This window comes from Schistocerca piceifrons, chromosome 10 (genome assembly GCF_021461385.2).
Source record: "Schistocerca piceifrons isolate TAMUIC-IGC-003096 chromosome 10, iqSchPice1.1, whole genome shotgun sequence".
In the NCBI taxonomy this organism is placed as follows: domain Eukaryota; kingdom Metazoa; phylum Arthropoda; class Insecta; order Orthoptera; family Acrididae; genus Schistocerca; species Schistocerca piceifrons.
In genome coordinates, this window is record NC_060147.1 from 21,489,095 (window position 1) to 21,504,879 (window position 15,785).

At 39.5% G+C, this 15,785-nt stretch overlaps 1 protein-coding gene across 1 annotated transcript in view; it reads right to left on the reverse strand.

Moving 5' to 3' along the window:
• LOC124719041 (vacuolar protein sorting-associated protein 13) overlaps positions 1 to 15,785 on the reverse strand; it is a 447,369-nt gene that overhangs the window by 258,050 nt on the left and 173,534 nt on the right. Inside the window, exon 28 of the mRNA XM_047244711.1 lies at positions 13,715 to 13,944. Coding sequence (XP_047100667.1) covers positions 13,715 to 13,944 — 230 coding nt within the window. The remainder of the gene's footprint in view (positions 1 to 13,714; positions 13,945 to 15,785) is intronic.

Genomic DNA, 15,785 nt, shown 5'->3' on the forward strand with positions numbered 1-15,785 from the left:
GCAGTATGTAACCAGACTTCGAGAGTCCTATGATGCACGTTTCCCGCCAAACATCTAGCATGGGAAATAAAATCCTTTGTAAACTAACTAGAGTCACTACAACTTATTTAAACCATTACACGATTTCTGTGTGATGATGCAGCAACATCAAAATGAACCTACAGCAGCATCAAGCAGCAGCACCCTGGATTGCACAAGATACGTATAAAATTGGTGGAGAATATTTATTTTCATGCTAGTACTGTGTTGTAAAATGTGGTATACTGAACATTCTTTATCTTGTGTTAAACTACAATACCCAACCCAAACTTCAGCACAAAAATATTCTGGGCACATTTTATTACAAAGCAAGCATTTAGGGATGACACCTCAGGTCACAGTCAACTTACAACTGTTTTAAACATTTCCAATATGACAGAATGAGATTTTCATACTGCAGTGGAGTGTGCGCTGATATGAAACTTCCTGGCAGATTAAAATTGTGTGCCGGACCGAGACTTGAACTCGGGACCTTTGCCTTTCACGGGCAAGTGCTCCACCAACTGAGCTACCCAAGCGCGACTCATGCCCCGTCCTCACAGCTTTACTTCTGCCAGTACCTCATCTCCTACCTTCCAAACTCTTCCAGAAGAGCTTCTATGAAGCTTGGATGGTACTAATAATTTACAAGTTATTTACTAAACACTAAATTTGGAATGAAATTGTCTCTATTCATAATAGATTAAGACCTGAATCGAAACAAGGCCCCCGGAGTAGACAACATTCCATTAGAACTACTGACAGCCTTGGGTGAGCCAGTCCTGACAAAACTGTACCGTCTGGTGAGCAAGATGTATGAGACAGGCGAAATTCCCTCAGACTTCAAGAAGAATATAATAATTCCAATCCCAAAGAAAGCAGATGTCGACAGATGTGAAAATTACCAAACTATCAGTTTAATAAGTCACAGCTGCAAAAAAACTAACGCGAATTCTTTACAGACGAATGGAAAAACCGGTAGAAGCCGACATTGGGGAATATCAGTTTGGATTCCGTAGAAATGTTGGAACACGTGAGCTAATACTGACCCTATGACTTATCTTAGAAGAAAGATTAAGGAAAGGCAAACCTACTTTTTTAGCATTTGTAGACTTTGAGAAAGCTTTTGACAATGTTGACTGGAATACTCTCTTTCAAATTCCAAAGAGCGGCAGGGGTAAAATATAGGGAGCAAAAGGCTATTTACAATTTGTACAGAAACCAGATGGCAGTTGTAAGAGTCGAGGGACATGAAAGGGAAGCAGTGGTTGGGAAGGGAGTGAGACAGGGTTGTAGCCTCTCCCCGATGTTATTCAATCTGTATTTTGAGCAAGCAGTAAAGGAAACAAAAGAAAAATTCGGAGTAGTTATTAAAATCCATGAAGAAGAAATAAAAACTTTGAGGTTTGCCGATGACACTGTAATTCTGTCAGAGGCAGCAAAGGACTTGGAAGAGCAGTTGAACGGAATGGACAGTGTCTTGAAAGGAGGATATAAGATGAACATCAACAAAAGCAAAACGAGGATAATGGAATGTAGTCAAATTAAGTCGGGTGATGCTGAGGGAATTAGATTAGGAAATGAGACACTTAAAGTAGTAAAGGAGTTTTGCTATTTGCGGAGCAAAATAACTGATGATGGTCGAAGTAGAGAGGATATAAAATGTAGACTGGCAATGACAAGGAAAGGGTTTCTGAAGAAGAGAAATTTGTTAACATCGAGTATTGATTTAAATGTTAGGAAGTCGTTTCTGAAAGTATTTGTATGGAGTGTAGCCATGTATGGAAGTGAAACGTGGACAATAAATACTTTAGACAAGAGAACAGAAGCTTTTGAAATGTGGTGCTACAGAAGAATGCTGAAGATTAGATGGGTAGATCACATAACTAATGAGGAGGTATTGAATGGAACTGGGGAGGAGAGGAGTTTGTGGCACAACTTGACTAGAAGAAGGGATCAGTTGGTAGGACATGTTCTGAGGCATCAAGAAGGGATCACAAATTTAGCATTGGAGGGCAGCGTGGAGGGTAAAAATCGTAGAGGGAGACCAAGAGATGAATACACCAAGCAGATTCAGAAGGATGTAGGCTGCAGCAGGTACTGGGAGATGAAGAAGCTTGCACAGGATAGAGTAGCATGGAGAGCTGCATCAAACCAGTCTCAGGACTGAAGACGACAACAACAACAACAATTTGTATTCATTACAAAGAATTCTATTTACAGCACTTGCTTACATTGATGAAATAAGACATTTGTACCAAGTTTCAAGACTTTACTGTAAATAACAATCATTACAAGGACTCTTAAAGAGGCAATTGAGAGGTATGTTCTATTGTCCATTCCATTTTAAAAATACTAGCTGGCAAAGTTTAAATGCAGTTGAGCTAAAACTTTTTCTGTAACTAAAACCAACTTAACTCCATTCACATAAAAATTAAGAAGATTGGAAATTGTTAAACAACAGAGATATTAATTAATATGTATCTGAGAAAGGGGCCATTTACATGCTGCTACCTGTGCCTACAGCAGTCGATAGCAGATGTTACTTTTGATGGCCCGTAGTGTCTACATATAAATACAGCCACTGAGAGAGGAAGAGGAGACACTTTGCACCGAGATATCAATCTGCCTGCTTCAGACAAACATCTGTGTGTGCCGTGCCTTGGATGATGTCACAGCCAGGCAACTACCAAATGCATTTTCTGTAGAAGTAGAAAGTGAACTCGTGAGGACTGTACACAGTCCTGAATCACTTAGTTTTCACAGAAGTAACGGTTTGTGTGCCACTCATAATGCTGACAAAATCGCATGGCAAGTGGCGAAATTATTTTCTACTTTTAAGGCGAGCAATTAACTTTGAAGATTAGAAGTCGGGGTTGTAGATTATTTTACTTGGAACTTACTGTAGAGGTCGCCTCTGAACTGCTAATAATTCTGTTTCCAATAGGGACATTGTTATTATCATCATCATCATCATGAATATTATGAAGGTTGACTAAAAAGCAATGCATCCACCTTCGCAACTCTTCAACACTTGACAGCGTTGGAATGCGGCAGGTACTGGCTTGTTTCGTAGCCTCTTCTCTACAGTTCCAGTTGGCGGAAAGCCTTAGCATTGAACAGTTGTGTTGTTAGAGTGTAAAGTATGGAACCCTGCACAGACATTTGGTCAATGTGATTTAAGAAATGTGCAGTCATTGAATTCTTGACAGCAGAAGGTGTCACCCCAAAGCAGATTCATCAGAGAATGAAAGCAGTTTATGGTGATTGTGTTGCTGTGAGTACTGTGTGTTGTTGGGCAAGTAAATTTAAAGATGTTGAGGTAGGAACATCTGACCTGCATGACAAATACTTCACGTGCCACCACAGCATAACTTCAGAGACAATCTCGCCACCGTACGGCATCCTCCATACAGTCCAGATTTAGCACCGTCTGACTTATATCTGTTCCTGATAATGAAAGACGATCTGCGGGGACATCATTACGCTTCTGCTGAAGACGTTGAGAGAACTGTTAGACTCTGCTTACAGATACAGAGTGTCGACTTCTTCTGTGACTGTTTCAGAAAAGTTGTTCATCATTGGTAGAAATTTATCCAATTTCGCTTGTGATTATGTGGAAAAGTGAATACTGGTAATTAAAGATCACATACTAAGGGTTATTTCTGCGTTTGATTTATTAAAATATTTCCATCCAAACCCAACTAATGAAGGTGGACACATTACTTTTCATTCAAACCTTGTATTATGTTTGTGCATGTGAATTTTTACTGAATATATTAATTAGTTACAACTCAAAACTGGTATTTATAATCATAGTTCCTGACCCTACTGACAAGGGAACCTCCCCATCGCACCCCCCTCAGATTTAGTTATAAATTGACACAGTGGATAGGCCTTCAAAAACTGAACACAGATAAATCGAGAAAACAGGAAGTAGTTGTGTGGAACTATGAAAAAATAAGCAAAATATACAAACTGAGTAGTCTGTGTCTAAGATATGCAACATCAAGGGCAATGAGAGCCGAGGAGCGCCGTGGTCCCGTGGTTAGAGTGAGTAGCTGCGGAACGAGAGGTTCTGGGTTCGAATCTTCCCTCGAGTGAAAATTTTACTTTCTTTATTTTCACAAAGTTATGATCTGTCCGTTCATTCATTGACGTCTCTGTTCACTGTAATGAGTTTAGTGTCTGTGTTTTGCGACCGCACCGCAAAACCGTGCGATTAGTTGACGAAAGTACGTGCCTCTTCAATAGGAACCAAAAATAATTGATCGCAAGGTCATAGGTCAACACAGGAAAACACATCTGATATATTCTCTACGACACTGGTGACGGCATGTGCGTCAGATGACAGGAATATGTTGTCAACCCACCTAACTTGCACACCTGGCGAATGGGTAAAAAAATTCTTCTACCTTGCCCAATTTAGGTTTTCTTGTCGATGTGATAATCACTCCCATAAAAGTGATGAAAACATATGAGTTTGTCACAAACTGCAACAAATGAATGCAAGAGTTTCACAGTCACGCAGTTTTCCCTGTGCTCTGTCAAAACATATGTTTTTTACGTTTTCAAATGTTTCAGTGTGTAGACCGTCAAATCCTGCATATGTCCAAGCAAATCTGAACATGTTCTGAAATTTTGGAGAGTGAAGTTGATTATGTGTGAGTGCCTGAACTTTGATAATTGTCTGAAAATAAAAAAATTTATTTTTTACTGGAAGGAAGACTTGAACCAAGGACCTGTCTTTCTGCAGCTGCTCCCGCTAACCACGGGACCACGGCGCTCATAAGCCCACATTCTCCTTGATGTTGCCTACATTGTGCATGGGCTACTCAGTTTGTATATTTTGCTTTTTTTTTTCATAGTTCCACACAACTTCTTCCTGTTTTCTCGATTGATCTGTCTTCAGTTTTTCAAGGCCTATCCCTGTACCAACTTTTAACTAAATCTGAGGAGGGTGCGATGGGGAGGTTCCCTTGTGAGTAAATAGCAAGTAGGAACATTTTATTTCAGTGAATAAATGGGTGATGTGGATTTGCAGATCGGAAATTACTTACAGTCAGTATGTTCTCCATCGGTTTTTGGATAACTGCAAAAATAGTTTTCAGGCTCTTGTAAATAGAGAAGCTTTATACCCTAATTCACCCACCACCCCTCTGTGTGTGTGTGTGTGTGTGTGTGTGTGTGTGTGTGTGTGTGTGTGAGTGAGTGAGTGAGTGAGAGATATATATATATATATATTCCAACGAAGGACTTTTTCACTGAAAGCTTACTTGAAACTTCCTGGCAGATTAAAACTGTGTGCCGGACCGAGACTCGAACTCGGGACCTTTGCCTTTCGCGGGCAAGTGCTCTACCATCTGAACTACCCAAGCACAACTCTTGCCCCATCCTTCACAGAAGCTCTCCTGCAAGTTCGGAAAGTAGGAGGTGAGGCACTGGTAGAAGTAAAGCTGTGAGGACGGGGCATGAGTTGTGCTTGGGTAGCTCGGATGGTAGAGCACTTGCCCGTGAAAGGCAAAGGTCAAAGGTCCCGAGTTCGAGTATCGGTCCGGCAGACAGTTTTAATCCGCTAGGAAGTTTCATATCAGCGCACAGTCCGCTGCAGAGTGAAAATCTCATTCCGAAAGCTTACTTGTTTGACAGTCTTTTTGTTGTGCCTACCTTCAACACAGAATCTCTGCTGGATGGTGAGTAGTACCTATCCTTTTCGTAACATTATTTCACAAATAATCCAGCTATTCATGTTCTGAAATGGGGTTAGTTTGAATCAAATCTCTTTCATATTTATTAAATTGTTTCAGTATCTTGAAGGCTTTAGTTTGTTGACCATGCTTAGCCTGCTGCTTTTCACTCACAAAAAATCCCCAGTTTTTTTTTTTTTTTTTTTTTTTTTTTTTAAAAACCACTGCTGTGTGCCATTTATACTCAATGTAATCTTCATGTTTTCTTGACTGCAGATATTGCAGGTAGGCTTGTTTCTTACATTGTATGATGTCTGCTAAATCTTCGTTCCAAACTGAGAATCTCCTTTTGCTTTTATACTTTAGCCTTTTTCCTAACACTTCATAACCAGCTACTTTTATTATTCTTACTATTTCTTTCAATCATCATTAATGTTCCAACATCTTAGTGTCTCATCTGTACGTCTCCTGTACATTCACCTAATGCTTGGATCTTGTAGCAAATATATTCTATAAACTACTTTTTCTGTTTGCTTTTTTCTAGTGCTTCTATTGCTATCCAGTGAGTTCCTAATTTTTTTATATAACCTCTGTAGACTCTAGCATCTTCTATTAATGGAGTGGCTTTCCCCATTTGTAATAACATACTTAGATCTTGTACCCCTTGCAGTCCATGTAAATTTATGTGTGTGTTAATGGTAGGAAAACCTATTTCTTATTCTTCTATGGTTGAAGGCAGAAAAATTTCTTAACTGATCTCCATTATAGTTTTTTAGGATGGTCTCCATGTTGTTCCATTATTGGTTAATGGTAAATTTATCTATACTTGGAAAGAGATCACCAGCAATTATTAAATATTCTGCTTTAGGTATGCCATTAATCATTACCTGCATGCATTTGTAGGTTGCATGTTCATTGTTTTACGTCGTCCTCTGGAGCACATACACAAATTGTATTCACCACCTTTCTCAATATCTTTAATCTTACATGCATGAGTCTTATTTACAAATGTATATTATAGCAATCATTTTCCATAGCCACTTTCGATCATAACTGCAACTCCAGCTCTTGCCCATTCAATTCAACTTACTTTGCTGTATATCATAATATAACTATTAACTTCTTTTGAGCCTTGCAGTTTCGTCTTTGTTTCTGATGTTACAGCTACATCAGCTTTTGTAGGGTTTAATTGCTTTAACTCGTCCAGCAGGGTCACATCTTAATTATTCCACAATATTTCACAGACTCCTTGTCTTCAGGAAGCCCCTTATAGTGGGTCTTTGAATTTCGCCGCACTACACTCATTCCCACAGACATAAATTATACGGTCGCAGCGTTATGAGCGCTCAACGGCAGAGAAAACACTAAAATTGCAAGGTTTTTTTTTTTTTTTTTCTCTATCCGTTTCTTTTTTGTCTCTCGAGAGCGGAATCTTAATGCAGACATGATTTGATGGGACTGGGGGGGGGGGGGGGGGGGGGAACTTATTAATGTGTAGACATATCGTGGAAGTTATGACATTTGGAGGAGGGAAGCAACGTAAAATAAATTGTATTTCATATCAAGATGGTTTTGTATACATTAGAAATTCCTGGATAATGAAACTTATTGCAAGATTTCGGAGCAGACTTTTCACGCAGAAATAAAGTAGGAGATTTTTGAAGACCTGGACACCGCACGAAAGAAGACATGTTAACCTGGTAAAGGATGAACTCTTATCTATGCCATTTCCCCCTGTTAGTTACATTTGTTATTCTCTGTCTTTTTTCAAATAATTTTTGTAGTGGAAATTGGTTTAACTTTTGCTCAAAAATGCCACAAGGACCACCCCAACAATAGCTTTTCCGAATCATGAAGTCCGATAGCTTTTCTGTAATATGAAGTCCGATTTGTATTTCATTCTTTCCCTTTTTCACGGTCATTAACGATTTTAAAAAAACACCTTTTTACTCACGATTTCTTTCCTTTTCTTCTCTTTTTCTTTTTTATTAACCACTACACCCTAATGACTGCTCCGTGGTCTTGTCAGCGTCCCATATATGAGAGTGTGCTGAAAAGTAATGCCTCCAGATTTAGAACTTTGTTTTATTTATATACTTTTTTAACATTCTACATCTTTATTCTTCACATCTATATAATTACTTCTCATCATAGTCATCCTGGCAATGAGCACATTTCTCCTGACGAGAGAGGATTTGTTAGTACCACAATGTAGAATGTTCCGACTCGTTTATGGAGTCACAACCTCACCTCTGCTTGCACTGCTTCATCACTATGAAAGTGATGTTCTCAAAGGTATTCTTTAAGTTTTGGGAACAGATGAAAATCGGATGAGGCCAAGCCAAGACTGTACGGAGGATGATGATGATGATGATGATGATGATGATGATGATGATGATCGACAGTAAATCCGAGGAGTCAGATTGTCGCAGATGTCACAGAACTCGTGTGTAGTCTAGCACTGTAATGCTTAAAGAGAGCGAATTCCATGTGTGGGTAAACTCTTCAAATTCTAAACTTAATTACAGCATGCTGTTTTTCACACGCCTACATAGCTATGTTCTTCACCCCCGTGTTACACCCTATAATTTGAAGCCTCTTGTAGGACGGGACTGCAAATACAGGGTTGTCCATTGATAGTGACCGGTCCAAATATCTCACAAAATAAATATCAAACAAAAAAACTGCAAAGAACGAAACTCTTCTAGGTTGAAGGGGGAAACCAGATGGCATTATGCTTGGCCCGCTAGATGGCACTGCCATAGGTCTAACGAATATCAACTGCATTTTTTTAAAATAGGAACCCCCGTTTTTTATTACATATTTGTGTAGTACGTAAAGAAATATGAATGTTGTAGTTGGACCACTTTTTTTGCTTTGTGATAGATGTCGCTGTAATAGTCACAAACATATAAGTACATGGTATCACGTAACACTCCGCCAGTGCGGACGGTATTTCCTTCATGATACATTACCCGTGTTAAAATGGACCATTTACAAACTGCAGAAAAAGTCGATATTGTATTGATGTATGGCTACTGTGATCAAAATGCCCAACGGGCGTGTGCTATGTATGCTGCTCAGCATCCTGGATGACATCATCGAAGTGTCCGGACCGTTCGCCAGATAGTTACGTTATTTATGGAAACAGGAAGTGTTCAGCCACATGTGAAATGTCAACCATGACCTGCAACATATTATGATGCCCAAGTAGGTGTTTTAGCTGCTGTTGTGGCTAATCCGCACATCAGTAGCAAATTGTGAGAGAATCTGGAATCTCAAAAACGTCGGTGTTGAGAGGAATGTCGTTACACGTATTGCCAAATGCATTGAGGTTGGCGCACATCATTTTGAGCATTTATTGCATTAATGTGGTAGGTACAGGTAATCATGCTGTAACAGCATGCGTTCTCAGAAACGATAAGTTTACAAAGGTACACGTATCACATAGGAACAACCTAAATAAAATGTTCAAACGTACCTACGTTCTGTATTTTAGTTTAAAAACCTATCTGTTACCAAGTGTTCATCTAAAACTGTGAGCCATATGTTTGTGACTATTACAGCGCCATCTTTCACAAAGCGAAAAAAGTGGTCCAACTAAAACATTCATATTTCTTTACATAGTACACGAATATGTAATAAAAATAGGGGTTCCTATTTAAAAAACGCAGTTGATATCCGTTTTTCCTATGGCAGCACCATCTAGCGGGCCAACTGTAGCACCATCTGGTTTCCCCCTTCAAGCTAGACAAGTTGCGTTCTCTGTAGTTTTTTTTCGTTTGGCGCTTATTTCGTAAGATATTTGGCCCGGTCACGATCAATGTACCACCCTGTATACCGTATTTACTCGAATCGAAGCCGCACTCGAATTTAAGATGCACCTGAAAAATGAGACTCTAAATAAAGGAAAGAAAAAATTCCTGAATCTAAGCCGCACCTGAAATTTGAGACTCGAAATTCAAGGGAAGAGGAAAGTTTTAGGCTGCACCTCCAAATCGAAACAAAGTTGGTCCATTGTAATATGAGACACAATTTAGGTCGAATGAATGACGACACAGCTACAGTAGTTTGGTCCGAGTCGTAAGCTTAGCAGTTAAGCTTTACCACGTAGCCATTGCTATGCGTCAGGCGCTCCGTCCGTATTTATACGGGTACCCTTCCTTTTTCACGTGCTTTGTCAGGTTTGAATCGATAGCTCATTTTGCTTTGATCTGATAAGTGCCGTTTTCTTTGTTATAGGTGTTTGCGTCACTCTTAAGCTGAAAATGCATTACTGCACTGTGCCATGCATGTTTGTCGCATTCTGATAGTGCGTGTTTACGGCCTGTCACGGCTTGCGGCATGGCTTGGTTTTGTGCGCGCCACCGCCGCGTACAATTTTTTTTTTAAAAAAGGAGAGAGAGAGAGAGAGAGAGAGAGAGAGAGAGAGAGAGAGAGAGAGAGAGAGGAATCGTCTCATTGGCGAAACAATGGCAAGAGACTGCTATTTGTTGTTACTTACACTGCTGCTTTCTTTGATAATGATCAACAAGAATCAAATAATAGACTGAGTGTGATAGAACATGTTCTGAACGAGAGTTGGGCGAAAATTTTTCTCCGTTTGAAAATCTTTGCGGCCGCTTCTTTATTACATCAAATTCTGCACAGAAATTAGAGTCATCTTAGATTTAAAAATCTAGTCACTTGCCGTGCTTCATTTCTGACTGTATCACTATTAGGCATAAGAATAATACCAATATAAACATGACACGATACGTATATTCTTCCGCGTTTGCTGTTGTCTCACTCTAGTTTCGTAGTTTATTAGGCAGACAGGATTTAAATGAGATAGCAGCAAACACAAAAGAATACATGGCAAAATGTTTATATTCGTATTATTCTTATGGTGAAGAGAATACTGTATGTGATTCAAATTTCATCAGGTTCCTATTAGCAACCATCTCTTCTCACAAATAGGAAAAAATTCAGAACATAGAGTTGGCCATATTGACAAACTTCCCAAACAGTCTTGCCAGTCAGATTTTCGTAGTACACTGAAATTGTGCTACATTCGAAGATGAACAATACGAAATTTGTATTTACTTCGTTGGATAATGTATGAAAATGCAGTGGTCGAAACTCGCGGCAGAAAAAGAAAGCTCGTCTTCCACTTTTTTTTTTTTTTTTTTTTTTTTTTTTTTTTTTTTTTTTTAATTTATTTACTGACGCAGAGGTTCTGGCGCCAGTATTTATCTTTGTGCCTACAAAGCATGCCTGGGTATGATGGCAGAAGTTAGTTGTGGCGGCACGTATCAACATTTTTCACAACTTCCGCTTGCTTTGCACTCGCTTCTAAGCCGCAGGCGGTTTTTTTGATTACGAAAACCGCAAAAAAAGTGCGGCTTAGATTCGAGTAAATACCATGAAGAATAAAGACGTACAATGTTGGTAACATCTGTTTTGTTTAAAAAGTTTTAAAACTTTTAACATAAAAAAATTGGAGGCATTACTTTCCAGCATCTCCTATCTGTGCAGCCGCTGCATTGAATGGTGGTGTTGCCTGGCACCCAACTCTGGTCCCCAGTGTTCAAGCTATCACTGTCGGGTGTGGACCACACAGTGTGCTTTTTCTTTTTCTATGCTCAGAGCAGGGTTCCATGTATGACTCAGTTGTAAGCCACAATCATTAATTAGACCATCTTGCATCTTAATTTCAATGGCCTCTGATCATGTAACCCAGGAGCAGTACAATTGCCTATGTACTTTGTTGTTGTAACCCCTGGTATGGCCAGCTTTTACTGTGTTTGTCACAGCTGATCGGGTGGTTAGGCGTAATTCAGTGTGACGTCAATGTTCACAGCGTCTCTCTTCTACCATGCTTACAGTTTCCCTAATGTCTGCTTTGCCACACCGTCAGGAGATTTTGGAGACTCCTAATTTGAAAATGCCTAGATTATCCTTCACTGTGCCCTGATATCATCTTCTACCAGTTGTAAATTTTCATGTTCTCGTTGTAGCCTAATAAGTACTTTTTCCCAGAATATTCTTCTCTATGGAACTGAAATGAACCTGTAGATAGGGAGTGTTCAACAGAGATGAGGGTATCATCAGGAGTGCCCTAGGAAAATGTATTTATACTACTGTTCTGATTTTCTATATTTATTAATAATCTGACGGGCAGGGTCAGCAGCAGTCTGCAAATATTTGCCGATGACAGTGGTGTGTATGGGAAAGTTTTGTTGTAGGATGTCTGCAGGATGATACAAGATGACTTAGACAATATTTTTAGTTCGTGTAATGAATGGCATATCGCTCCAAATGAAGAAAACTGTAAGTTGATGCCCATGAGTAGGAAAAAATAATTCTGCGATGTTTGAATACAGCACTAACAGTATGTTGCTCAACAGTCATGTTGATTAAATAGTCAGACATAACATTGCAAAGCAACACGAGAAACAACAAGGACATAAGGATGGTAGAGGGGAAGGTGAAGAGGCAAATTTGTTTATTGGCACAATTTTAGAAGAAAGTGGCTCGTTTCTAAAGGAGACCACATACACTATGTGATTAAAAGTATCCGGACACTCCCAAAAATATGTTTTTCATATTAGGTGCATTGTGCTGGCCACCTACTGCCAGGTACTCCATATCAGCGACCTCAGTAGTCACTAGACATCATGAGAGAACAGAATGGGGCTCGCATGTGGTCAGGTGATTGGATGTCACTCGTGTCATATGTCTGTACACAAGATTTCCACACTCCTAAACATTCCTAGGTCCACTGTTTCTAATGTGATAGTGAAGTGGAAACGTGAAGGGACACGTACAGCACAAAAGCGTACAGGCCAACCAGATTGAAGAGGGTTGTAATGTGTAATAGGCAGACGTCTATGCAGATCATCACACAGGAATTCCAAACTGCATCAGCATCCACTGCAAGTACTGTGTGTGACAGGTGGGAGGTGAGAAAACTTTGATTTCATGGTTAAGGGCTGCTCATAAGCCACACACCACACCGGTAAATGCCAAACAACACCTCGCTTGGTGTAAGGAGCGTAAACATTGGACGACTGAACAGAGGAAAAATGTCGTGTGGAGTGACAAATCACGGTACACAATGTGGCGATCCGATGGCAGGGTGTGGGTATGGCAAATGCCCGGTGAACGTCATCTGCCAGCATGTGTTTTGCCAACAGTAAAATTCAGAGGTGGTGGTGTTACGGTTTGGTGTGGTCGTGTTTTTTCATGGAATGGGCTTGCACTCCTTGTTGTTTTGTATGGCATTATCACAGCATAGGAATACACTGATGTTTTAAGCACCTTCTTGCTTCCCACTGTTGAAGAGTAATTCGAGAATGGCGATTGCATCTTCCAACACGATCAAGCAGCTGTTCATAATGCACGGCCTGTGCCGGACTGGTTACATGACAATAACATCCCTGTAATGGACTGACCTGCACAGAGTCCTAACCTGAATACTGCAGAACACCATTGGGATGTTTTGGAACACCGACGTCGTGCCAGGCCTCACCAACCGAGATCGATACCTCTCTCCAGTGCAGCACTCCTTAAAGAATGAGCTGCCATTCCCCAAGAAACTTTCCAGCACCTGATTGAACGTATGTCTACAGAAGTGGAAGCTGTCATCAAGGCTACAGGTGGGGCGAACACCATATTGAATTCCAGGATTACCGATGGAGGGAGCCACAAACTTTTACGTCATTTTCAGCCTGGTGTCTGGATATTGTTGATCACACAGTGTGCATTTAGCATAAGGACCATGAAGATTAGATATGGTAAATTACAGCTCTTATGGAAGCATACTGAGTCATTTTTACCTCACTATGTTCGTGAGTGGAACAGGAAAGGAAACTACTAGTAGTGGTGTACCCTCCGATATGCACCATATGATGACTTGTGGAGTATGTATTTAGATGTAGATTAGAAATTAGCCATTTGTACTACCTGTTGTGCCTTCGAATGATACATGAGACTTTTGTCACACAATTACACCATGTAATCCTCACCGAAGCTGTCGCCATCCTTCTGCTGGTAGGTGAGGTCCAGCATGGAGCGGAAGGCACCTTCCGTAGGTGGCGTCCCTCTCGCCGGTGAACCACTCTTGACAGGAGACGCTTCCGGAGCGGTCCCCCTCTTTCGCTGCATCAGGCGCGTCAGCGCCTTCTCCCGGCCGAATCTCGTATCGTCGAGCATACAGTCTACCAGCAGAGCGGATACGGCTATGCAGCCGTCTGACCTGTACAAAAATATAATTACATACTGATCGATATCTAAATATTCCTCACAATTTTCCCCATTTTTATAGGGAGTCAGATGCTGAATACTTCCATTGTGATCACCATTTCTCAGTTTTTCTGTTTAACTCGGCTGTTCTGTTTGTGTCTATATGGTCGAAAATGGTTATGCATTTCATTTCTCACCATTTAAATACCACAATAACTTTATGAAGCGTGGTATCTTTGGCTGAAAATGCATAAGAAATACATGTATGAAAATATTTTTTGAATATTTCAAGTAGTTTGGACATAAACCTTAATAGTTTTATATGTAACATTTAAGTCATTGTGACCCAACACAAATCATTACTCTCAAGTAAATTTTTATTAATGTTCTGTTATACTATATGGTAACAATGACTTTTATTGTTCTGACGTACAAAGAACAATCAACAAAGCATCTATATTTATTGTTACTGATCAGTTTGAACTGTGAAAACATGGCAATTAGATCACTGACTGATGTCGGGTTGGCAGAATTAGTAAATTCCTCAAAAGATGTCAGAACACATTTTGGGTTTGCAGATCATGAGAGTAACATGGCTGAAAACAATTCTTCTGATGACAGTGACAGCAGTCCACAGCTTGCATAAAATAGTTTACAATTTTTCCTGTGCAAAAATGGGAAGATAGAATAGCAGTTACACCCACCAGCAAAAAATTGTTGCCTATCCACTATGAATATCATAAAGAGAACCCCAGGGGTTACCAGCTATTCGTCCAGCAAAATAAGTGATGTAAAAAGTTCATCTGCAGTGGTACTTCATACAGTGCTTCAAAATGAAATAATAAATATGTCAAATATTGATGAGCAGGATATTCTTGAAAAGTCATTGCTAGTAGATCACACTGCATCACGGAAACATTTACCAAGAACAAGTTCTCCGAGAATAAAACCCTGCAGTTGTGGCAAGTGTGTCAGAACAGGTAACAACAATAAAGCCTTCTAAATATGCACACTGTAACCTGTGTCCAGGTAGCAATGACAATAAAACATACTTTGTGCAAAATGTAATAAACACATTTGCCAAACACATGCCACCTATTTAATTCCCAATTGGAAAGTGTAAGAATAAAAGAAAATAAATATTCTGCTTTCAAAAATAATTGCCTATATTAAAATCTGTTGTTTTGTATTTATGATTTTGTCAATGTTTGTGTGTCTTATGTCCACAATGCATTCAGTAAAGTAATTAAAACATGTTCAAATGAGTGTGTGAATTCCTAAGGGACCAAAATGCTTAAGTCATCAGTCCCTCGACTTGCACACTACTTAAACTAATTTATACTAAGAACAACACGCACACCCATGACCGAGGGACGACTCGAACCTCCAGCAGGAGGGACAAAGTAATTAAAAAAAGTATGAAAAGAATAACAATGTGATACTTCACATGAAGGACGCCTTACAGTAAACTGTCTGCTGTTCCAAATTACCATATGTAAATATTAAAATGACAATTGTTTTGAAATATAGTTTTGTATATACTCATCATCATCATCATCATCATCATCATCAACATCAACAACATACTTGTATATAACAATGTCAACAACAGCACAAAAATTTTGCACTAGTTGAAGTATTTTTGCAATATTTTAATGTCGGGTCACATTGATGTGAACAGTATATTTGTATAGTAAAAGTGATTCGAACAGCAGAGTTAAGGGAATTTGGACTGGCTCTAAAAGAGTTAGCAATATTTATTTATACTATAGTTTGCAGCAAATTTCAATCTGTACACTTATTTTATTTTAGACCACTAGAGAATATGTTTTCTATAACATTACATTATTGTGT